The sequence below is a fragment of the Enhydra lutris genome, unplaced genomic scaffold (assembly GCF_002288905.1).
Source record: "Enhydra lutris kenyoni isolate GAN:26980312 unplaced genomic scaffold, ASM228890v2 scaffoldscaffold25, whole genome shotgun sequence".
In the NCBI taxonomy this organism is placed as follows: Eukaryota; Metazoa; Chordata; class Mammalia; order Carnivora; family Mustelidae; genus Enhydra; species Enhydra lutris.
In genome coordinates, this window is record NW_019154109.1 from 8875163 (window position 1) to 8884381 (window position 9219).

At 55.1% G+C, this 9219-nt stretch overlaps 1 protein-coding gene across 1 annotated transcript; it reads right to left on the reverse strand.

The window, feature by feature from the left end:
- Window positions 1–3632: 3632 nt before the first annotated feature.
- On the reverse strand, window positions 3633–8575 carry LOC111150962 (arginine vasopressin receptor 1B). Its single transcript, XM_022508652.1, has 2 exons — window positions 7636–8575; window positions 3633–3961 (listed from the first exon to the last, which is right to left on the reverse strand). The coding sequence occupies exons 1-2, from the start codon at window positions 8573–8575 to the stop codon at window positions 3633–3635; spliced, it is 1269 nt and encodes a 422-aa protein (XP_022364360.1).
- Between the last annotated feature and the right edge of the window lie 644 nt (window positions 8576–9219).

Genomic DNA, 9219 nt, shown 5'->3' on the forward strand with positions numbered 1-9219 from the left:
GTTACTGGCCAACAAGACCCACTAGGGTGAGGAGGTGTCTTATGCCCACCATCAGTGGGCTTTTTCTCCTGGGATCAGGATGCATTTCTGGGCCCAGGGGGCTCTCAAAAGGCCTCCTACCCCAAGCCCCAGCTTCTAAACTGAACACATTATAACAACTTCAGTTCCTCTGTGTTTTTGGGGTCCCATTCGCTCTCTCAAACACTCATCTTTTCAGGCAACAGTCTCTACACTCAGTCCCTCGCCTTGCCCTTGTTCTTCATCCTTTCTTTTTGTTGTTGTTGTTGTTTAGAAGATTTTATTTAATTATTTATTTACTTATTTATTTAAGAGAGAGAGCATGAAAGGAGAGAGGTCAGCGGGAGAAGCAGAATCCCGGCTGAGCAGGGAGCCCAATGTCTGTCGGCCTCGATGTCAGACTCGATCCCAGGACCCCAGGATCATGCCCTGAGCCAAAGGCAGTCGCTTAACCAACTGAGCCACCCAGGCGCCCTTCTTTGTGCTTTCTTGACAAATACATCCTCCATGAGCTTGACAGAGAGAAGCATGTGTCCAGGTTCTCTCCGGAGAACTGGGTCAAATGGAGGAGACAAAACTCCAGAACTTGTAGGGAAAGTAGTGGGTATGAGAGCCCAGAGGCAGACTTCCCTGTGGGTCCGGTCAGCTTCGGACTTACTTTTAGCTCCATACTGCCACCTTGTGACCCACAGACCAAATCCCAGGACACTCTTGTTTTCCTCTTAAGTGGGTGAAGATCCCTCCCCACCCCCTCAAACTCTCTTCTCTATCGCCACCCCACTCCAGGGGAGCAAATCTTACTTCAGCTTGAATATCCCGTTGTCCCCGCTCCTAGGAAACAAGCCCGGAAACATCCTGGTTATGGAGTTTCATGGTCCAATTGTAACCCCATCTCCAGATACCTGACCCAGGAGCAAGCTACTGCAGCCTAGGCTGAGTCTAGAGCCCCTTGATAAACAAAAGACTCATTTACATACAAAACACAGACCTGGACATCTGGAAACTCACTGGCCTATACCAAGCAGCATAAAAAACCATTCTGAGAAACCTTCAGTCAACCAATTCCCTCTTGCCATTCTCCGCCCTGCCCACGCCTTACCCCCCTGCTCCTGTGCAGGTTCTCTGGGACTGAGCATTGTACTCCAGAGTCCACAGGATGGCATAAACACTTCACCAAAGTGCCCAGCCCAGAGACAGCATGGTTCTATCTCTCCCGGGGTTTGCTGTCAAAGTGAGACTAACCCCAGACGACAGAGACCCTCTTTCATGATTCCCATAGGAGGTTACTCACCAGGAACAATCTGGAGCCGGCCATCATTATATCCTCTGTAGAGTGTTCTATGGTCTACTGTCTTACAGCCCACCACCCCCCAAAGGTAGGCATTGTTGTTTCTAGTTGATACGGAACCCGTGGCTCAGAGAGATTTGAGGACTTGCCCAAGATCATACAGATAGAAGAGGGACAAGAGCAGGACTCGAACCCAGGTCTTTGGAGTACAAAGGTGGTGTCCCTCCTACCTCCCAGTCATCACGGTGAGCAACAGTTTACCCGGTACTGACTTGGACACGAGGGACCAGACCTGTGGTGTGAGGGTGGTGGGTGGCTTACACGCACAGGCAGGAGAAATTTCTGCCGCGCTTGCTGGTGTGGGAGGCTCCTAAGCCCAGCTCCACCAGGACAGTTGGACAAGGAAGAAGAGGTTGGGTGTCAGGGACTGACATGGGCGACAGAACGTGGTGAAGAGAGACTGTGGGCCCTCACCTCTGCCTTGAGCCTTGGTCCCATTAGGGTCTAGGTCCCACTGCCTGGTTGTTTAGTACTGAAGGCTAGGGACACTTTGCTCACTTACAACACTCAGTTCAGGCTCTTTTTACAGAAGCCGAAGGAAGCTTCTCAGAGCTGAGAGGCCTCTTAAAGCTCAAAGTTACAGCCATTTCCTGCAGTTCCCTAGGAATAGAGGGCAGTGAACCTGGTCGCTGGGGCTGTTCTCAGGAGCTTTTCATTGCATCAGCAGCCCTGTCCTCTAGCAGAGAGCTCCTGGGTCTACCAACCACTTTTACACCCACAGTCCTATTTGACCCTCATAACAGAGATGAAGGATTAACCAGCATTCTCCCCATGGTGGCCATCAGTGGTGGCAGAACCGAGACGTGGTTCTCCTGACTTTCCAGCTGATGCTCTTTCCATCACCAGGGCCATCTCTTAGATTAGAACCGAAATTTGGGAGGGGAAGTCACCCCGGGGTCTCAATCCCACTGGGGATAATGAGGAGGAACAGGGCAAAGCCCTAGAGTCCATGTGCTTGACCGCCGCTCCTAGTTTCAACATCGCAGAACTGAGAGCAAAAGTGGACAGCACGGCCACGGCGGGACCCGCAGTCACCAGAATTGAGTCCAAGGGTATAAATGTCATTGTCATGAAAATCCAGCAATTCTTCTTCTAGAGCCCGTTGGTTAGAAAAGGCTCTACTGTAGCCCAATGCCCAGTCTTGCAAAGTCATGACAGGGTAGAGATGGAAAAGATGAAGGCACGTGATGATGCAAGTTGATCATCTCTGTCCTAACGGGTGAGAAGACAGAGGCCCAGAGAAGGGAGGCAACCTGCCCGGGGACACACAGGCACCTGAAGGCAGAGCTGAGTCTCAAATCCTGGCCTCCCAACTTCATCACGGCAGGCATGGCTCGCAGTAAAGCTGTGAAAGCCTCAAGGAAGTTCAGAGCGTAGATCCAGCCAGAATTTCTGTAAGGATGTCTCCTCTGGGCGTCCCAGAGGAAGGCGCCGTGTGGGTCCGCTGGGGGAGGAAGGAGAGCCAAGAAGCCACACTGCCTCAGAGAAACTTCGTCCACTCTCTTACCGTGCTCATTTTTATCTTCTTTCCTCCCTCTCCCACCTGCTCTCTCCCAGCGTGTCCCACCCCTGAGGGTCTGCTTTGCCCTGGCACCCATCCTATAAAGGTGAATGACGGGGGTGGGGAGGAGAAACACTAGCGTCCGTGGATTTTTCCTAGCTACAGGTGCTGTACCAAGTCCTCCATCCCCCCTTCAGCAGACAGGCCGGCACAGTGGGCAAAGCTGGTGCACCTGCCATATCCCTCCTCCTCTTTGGTTTCCTTCCTGAAAGATGCCTTCCCATAGAAAACAAACAAATCCAGGATCTGGGTAGAGAAATAGGACCCTTCTCCGGGGTTTTCACTTCTCCCCACTTCTGGTTGCACCAAGGGTGCTCTTCAGGGTAGGATGGGGACAAACAGTCAAGGCGGGAGACCAGCCAGAGTCCTTGCCCCCTGTTGGACCCCCTTGCCGTCCTAGGCCTGCCTGAGACCTGGGGCACCATGTGGACCACATGGGTGGGTTCCCAGGCACGCTGTGAATGCGCAGGGTCAGGGAAGCAGAAGCTTTGACTCTTCCCGATTCCCAAGGTGTGAGACTGGGAGCAAACGAGGGTCCGCCCGCATACCAGAGGCACCAGTAACACCAAAGGTAGGGCAGCCATGCTGGCCCCCTGACCCTGCCTCAAAGTGGGCTCCCCCTAACTCCCACCAAGGCCCTCCCAGCTTTTACAGCCAGTGCTGACACGGGCAGAGATCCTCGCTAGCCCCGTGGGCGACGGTTCCCTAAAAGGCGATGGTCTCAGTGGAGGCTTTGCCATGCTCCTGCACTGAGCCCTTCCGGGAGCCTTTGGACCTGGGGCCCCCACAGAGCCTGGGGCTGAGCGTGAGGGTGGGCAGGCCACTGGAGCAGGTCAGCAGCGCGGTGTGGCAGCCCGAGGGGCTGTCGCTGGAGAGCTGCGGGCAGGGCCGAGGCCGGGGTCCCCCGCAGCAGGCCAGGCGGCGCAGGGGGCGCGGCCACAGGTGGCTGTTGAAACCCATGTAGACCCAGGGGTTGCAACAGCTGCTCAGGTTGCCCAGGAGCATGGAGATGGTGAAGGCCACATTGGTTGAATCTGCAGAAGGAGAAGCACAAGAAGCCTGAGAATTACCAAGCTGGGTGGGACCTGGGAGAGATTCCAAGTCCCCACTGCGCAGAACTGAGTTCCCAGAGGGGAGAAAGGACTCCCTCGGGTTCTAGAAGCAGAAAGAAGCACAGCTGGGACTTGGAGCTGGGACTCCGGCTCCAGAGGCGGATGTCACTGGATCTCATCTGGGACCACAGGGTAAGGGTATGAGCTAAGGTTTGCTCCAAGGTTGACTTTTGAGGCGCACACAGAGCCAGGAACAGGACTAGTCCAAACAGGAGACGGTGTCATTGTTCCAAAACCCAGAACTTGCCTCACTTAATGGAAAATAACTATGATTTTAGAGCAAGTTCAGGCCCCTTTGACCCATGTTCTCATTTATGTCAAAGATATGGGTGCACACTGTCCAGCGCCGTTCATCCTGCCACTCAGGAGTAGGGCACGGGAGCCCTGATGGTGCCAGGCCTCTGCTGGGGGCCTGGGAGGGCAATCAACCCCATGGGCCACCGTGCAGGTCCCACGGCCTCATCTCTGACTGCAGTGGAGGGGCAGCTGCTAGGAACGGGGCCCCCAAGCATCCCGTTCCAGACGAATACTTGCTCGTATCCTCAGGGATTATACCCAAGGAATGCACCGTCCTTCAGGGAAAAACTCATTTCTCTCTTGGACAGTCAAAATGGGAGCGTGCAGACTGACAAGATCTCTCCCAGACACGAAATTCTTTCTGATGACCACATGGAGCCCCACAGGCCAGTGGGACGGCTTCCGGGAGGGGTTCTGACCGCCTGCGGGTTGCCCTACGTCCCGGCCGTGGCGCAGGTTGCACACTGCGGAACCTTCTGCAGAGGCTATGGAATCACTGAAAGCAAGGTCAAAGCTCTACGGAATCTTAGGGGTTGTGGCACAGACGTGAAGGCGGCCCCACCAACTCCAAGGCAGCCATCCTGCACTCTTGTGCAGTTTCAGCCAACAAATTCAAAGGCAAAACTCAACTGCCTACTCTGTAAAGCATGATGAGACCTTCAAAGACTCCGGTTCCTTGGGCACCTGGCCCATAGCTGTGTTCCGGGGTGTGGCCCCAGCAAAGGGAAGGTACAGGGTCAGGACGCTGGGGTGAAGACACAAAGCACAACAGTGAGAAGCTAAAGGCATCTGGGCCTGGATTGACCCATGTCAATCAGAGAGTCGGGGGCAGCAGGGAGCACCTAGATGTGCAGGAGGGACCAACAACGAACGGAGCCTCCTTCATTTTCCCTACATTCGGGCCTGCTCCCCGGCTCACAACACCAGGAAGCTGTGGAAGATGTAGGAAGTTGCTTTGGCTAAGGGGGTGGTGTTCACCCTATCCCCACCCTCTTTGAGGACAGGGACTGAGAGTTTCCGTGAGTGCCTTCGCCTGGGAAACATCTGTTGGACCAGGCCCCCTCGGAGCCAGGCCCAGTGCAGGGGCTGGAAATGGGGCCCGAGCGCCAGGATCTGCAGAGCGTCCACCGCTCAGGCCTAGAGAGCAGACCCGGACTGACCCGGACTGCTTCCCGGCAGGACCTCAGCAGACAGTCAGGGGCAGAGCAAGGGCAAGCAGACGGGCTCCAACCAGAGACTCATGGACAGGAGGCCAGGAAGCCGGAATGCTATGGAAAGGAACTGGGTGTCCTGGAAAGTATGTTTAAAGTAATGGCAGATCTCAGCCCAACTAGAAGGGCCTCAAAGGGTTTCCAGTTTCCAGAGAGAGCACGTTGCCTTGTAAGGTAACACATTGTTCCTGCCCTCCCTGCTCAGAGCAACTCTGGGTTAGTGGTAAGTCACTAGGCAGGTGAGGCGTGTAGGGACGTACTGAGGGGCAGGCTCAGGGGTAGTGACATGGAGGGCACCAGGGAAGCCCACACTGACTGGGGGGCAGGGTCTCCATCTTCTGGGAGGTTCCTCGATGAAGGGACAAATGACTCTCCACCACACCCACCCCCCACTGCCATTGGCTAAGCTGAATTGTTGAAAGTTAAGCCAGGTCTTGGCTAATGCTCAGGCCATAATGACCTCGGTTCGGGTCCCGGCACCATGTCTTACTAGCAGCGGCACTATGGACGAGTTATTTCACCTCCCTGAGTCTCAGGTTACTCAGACATAAAGCAGAGAAGGCCTCCGGTAAGCACCGAGGACCAAATGTGCTTGGCACTATTCTTCTTTCTTCTGTTCTGTGCTTGACTAGAGCGGGGGTGGGTGGGTTTCCTATGGTCGGTTAGAATCAATGCGTTCATTGCTTAAAGGGTAATTTGCAAATGGCCTCCTGTCCGAAGGGATGTCCAAAAGAGGGGATAAATTGGGACCATAATGGTTGGTGTCGTTTTCACACTTCTCTTGCGGGCTTGTGTTCAATTCATGAACAGGCTGGCCCTTATTTAGTCTCTCCAGAAAAACAAAGTATTTGTCTTGAGCGTCTCCTAAGATGAGCAAAATGAGATTAGAAACAAAAACACACAGCAATGGGGATCCACTCCCTGGAAGCTGGTATGAATTGGTAGCCTGGGTCTGCTGGTCAGCAAACTGTCGGGAAGCTTCCAGAAGAACCTGTGCTCATGGCCTCCCTCGGGGGGTTACATATGCACCCATTATACATCCTGGGCCATGCAAATGACTCGCACTGCATAGAACCCAGACACCCCCATTCACAAACACGCAGACGAGTTGACTTGCTCTTGTCCCCACATCCCACTCTTCTTAGGGGAGCAGGAAGGGACATCTTTGAATGCTGTTTTCAACATTTAAGTTGCCCACACACAGCCCTACCTCCCAGAGTACACACTCATCCTCAGATGGCTGGACTGTCCTGCAGTGTCTAAAGCTCAGGTGGTTTCCCTCGACCTCACGCCAGAAAAATGACAGTAGCAAGGCCTCCTTTGTGCCCACCAGAACATGGTCTTCATGGAGGATCCCAGGATCCCATTTTGTTTTTCACGTAGGAAGAAGTCCCCGCTGCTCACCATGTCCAGATCCAAGATTATGAACAGAGCAGGGGGTAAGGGAAAAAAGACAAGGAGACGGCAGGCCTACTTTCAACTTTTCACTTTGCCACCCACTGGCTGTGTGGTCCTGGGCAAGTCACCTTTCCCCTCTGAGCCTCTCTGCCCCGTTAGCAGAATGAGGGAGTTGAACTTGCCATTTCAGGGTTGTCATGTGCCAACAGGCTAATTAATTAGAAGTGGTTGTTGAGAAGGAGTTCAAAGTCATGCCCAGGCTCAGGAGGGGAGAGTGCTGAGAGACACAGCTCTCAGCCGTGGTCACCAATCGTCATCCTGGACAATTTGAAAATTTCAACCTGGTCATTCTATGATTCTAATGCTCATCTGTGAAACTGGCAGGTACTTGGTTGGCCAAATCTGCCAACAGTCAGATTTTGCTAAGGCCACGTAATATTGTTAAATGTTTAAATAGGTTCCCAAAATTTTAACTATGGAAATTTTACATAAAAGATAATCACAGACATCCGTAGGCTGGATGGGAGTTGTAGCCGCCCCTTTGCGCAGGGGACAGGCACCACCTTTCATAATTCCTTCGCTCATCTGTTATCGGCCAGGCCCTGGGAAGCTTGAGAACCCTGTCCTAAGCCTGCCATTCTCCTTTCCTTGTTCTTTTCCACTCCCCCTTCCCCACCAACACACACTTGCCTTCATTGGGGGCATTCTTGTCCCACACGGACCACATCTGGACGCTGAAGAAGGGTGCCCAGCAGGCGATGTACGCCAGCACGATGACAAAAGTCATTTTCACGGTTTGGATCTTGGCCCTGGAGATGGTGTTGATGCTGCTGACTCGGGATGGCAGCCCCCGTGTGGCCACAGCTGGGCCAGAAGGTGAGGTCCTGTCCCACATCCTCCAGCCCCTTCCTTCCACCTTCCGGGCCTGTGTCTTGACTTTGAGGTTCTTACAGATCTCACGGTAGATGAGGCTGTAGCAGGCCGTGAGCATGGCCACGGGCAGGACAAAGATGGCCACGGTAGTCCAGGTGATGTAGACGCGAGGCCCCCAAGGGACGTGGAAGTGCGCCCAGCAGTCCAGCACCCCAGTGCCCTGGATCACCTCTTGCAGAGAAAAGATGAAGACTTGAGGCAGGCTGAGGACGGCAGCCAGCAGCCAGGGGGCGGCGATGAGCGGGTAGGCGGACTGGCTGGGCTGCTGGAGGCTGCGCAGCGGGTGACAAACCGCCAGGTAGCGGTCCAGCGTCATGGCCAGCAGCATGTAGGTGGAGGCAAACATGCTGAGCACCTGCAGGTACTTGACGGCCCGGCAGAGGAGGTCGGGGCCCTGGAAGCGGTAGGTGATGTCCCACAGCAGCTGGGGCAGCACCTGGAAGAGCGCCACGCCCAGGTCGGTCAGGGCCAGGTGCAGAACAAACAGGTGCATGCGGGAGCGCTTGCGGCTTCGCTGTCCCAGGGTCAGCAGCACGGTCAGATTGCCCCCTGTCGCCAGCACCAGGACGGTGGCCAGGACTCCAATCTCTGCCTTGGCCAGCTCCTCATCCCGGCCCAGCCAGGGTGTGGTGGCATTGGGGGCAGACAAGGTGCCCCGGGGAGTGGGGTTGGCAGCCCAGGCAGGCCCAGAATCCATGGTTGACTTTGCTGGGAGGGATGGGGAAGGGGGAGAGAGAGGGGTGGACAGTGTGGGGGCAAGTGGAGGGGTTTGATGGGTGAAATGGAGTGGGAAGGGGAAGGTTTCCGTTGGCGAGAAAGCAGAAGGGGGAATAACAGGGAGAAGGTGAAAATAAGGAGAAATAGAGACAGGGAGGGAGAAAGAGATAAGGAAGGAGAAGATGCTGATCACACAATGGGGGGAAGCTTAGGAGCAAAGGGCAAGAGGGCTCAGGGAGGGTGACAGGCTGTCAGGAAATGAGGCTGTGCAGTGTGGGACTTGGGGAAGGGAAGGAGCTGCCACCACATCCCAATCCACCCCAAATTCACTTTCTCACAACTTTTCTGGAAGCGGAAAGTGAATATCCCTAAGCCTGCTTGGAGGCGAGGTCGGGTCCAGCGGCGCCGCCCACTGGCCCGCAAGCCCCAGGGAAAACCTTGCCTAGTCGGGCACCCTGACCGGTGGGGAAGGGAGCGCAGCGGCTGGAGCCAAGCGGGTTTTATGCTCTTGCAGCGGGAGCCCAGCGGCCCCTCCGCGCTGGTTGGCTCCTGCAGAGGAGGGCGGAGTGAGGATCCCCGGCGCTCAGCCGGTAGGAGGACCGAGAGGCTGGGAAGAGGGCCGGG

Bases quoted from the DNA above. Each gene is read 5' to 3' on its own strand.
- LOC111150962 (XM_022508652.1), bottom strand. From the start codon at position 8,575: ATGGATTCTGGGCCTGCCTGGGCTGCCAACCCCACTCCCCGGGGCACC. The intron at 3,962-7,635 runs GCAAGTGTGTGT...CTCCTTCTGCAG, and splicing joins CAAGAATGCCCCCAATGAAG to ATTCAACCAATGTGGCCTTC.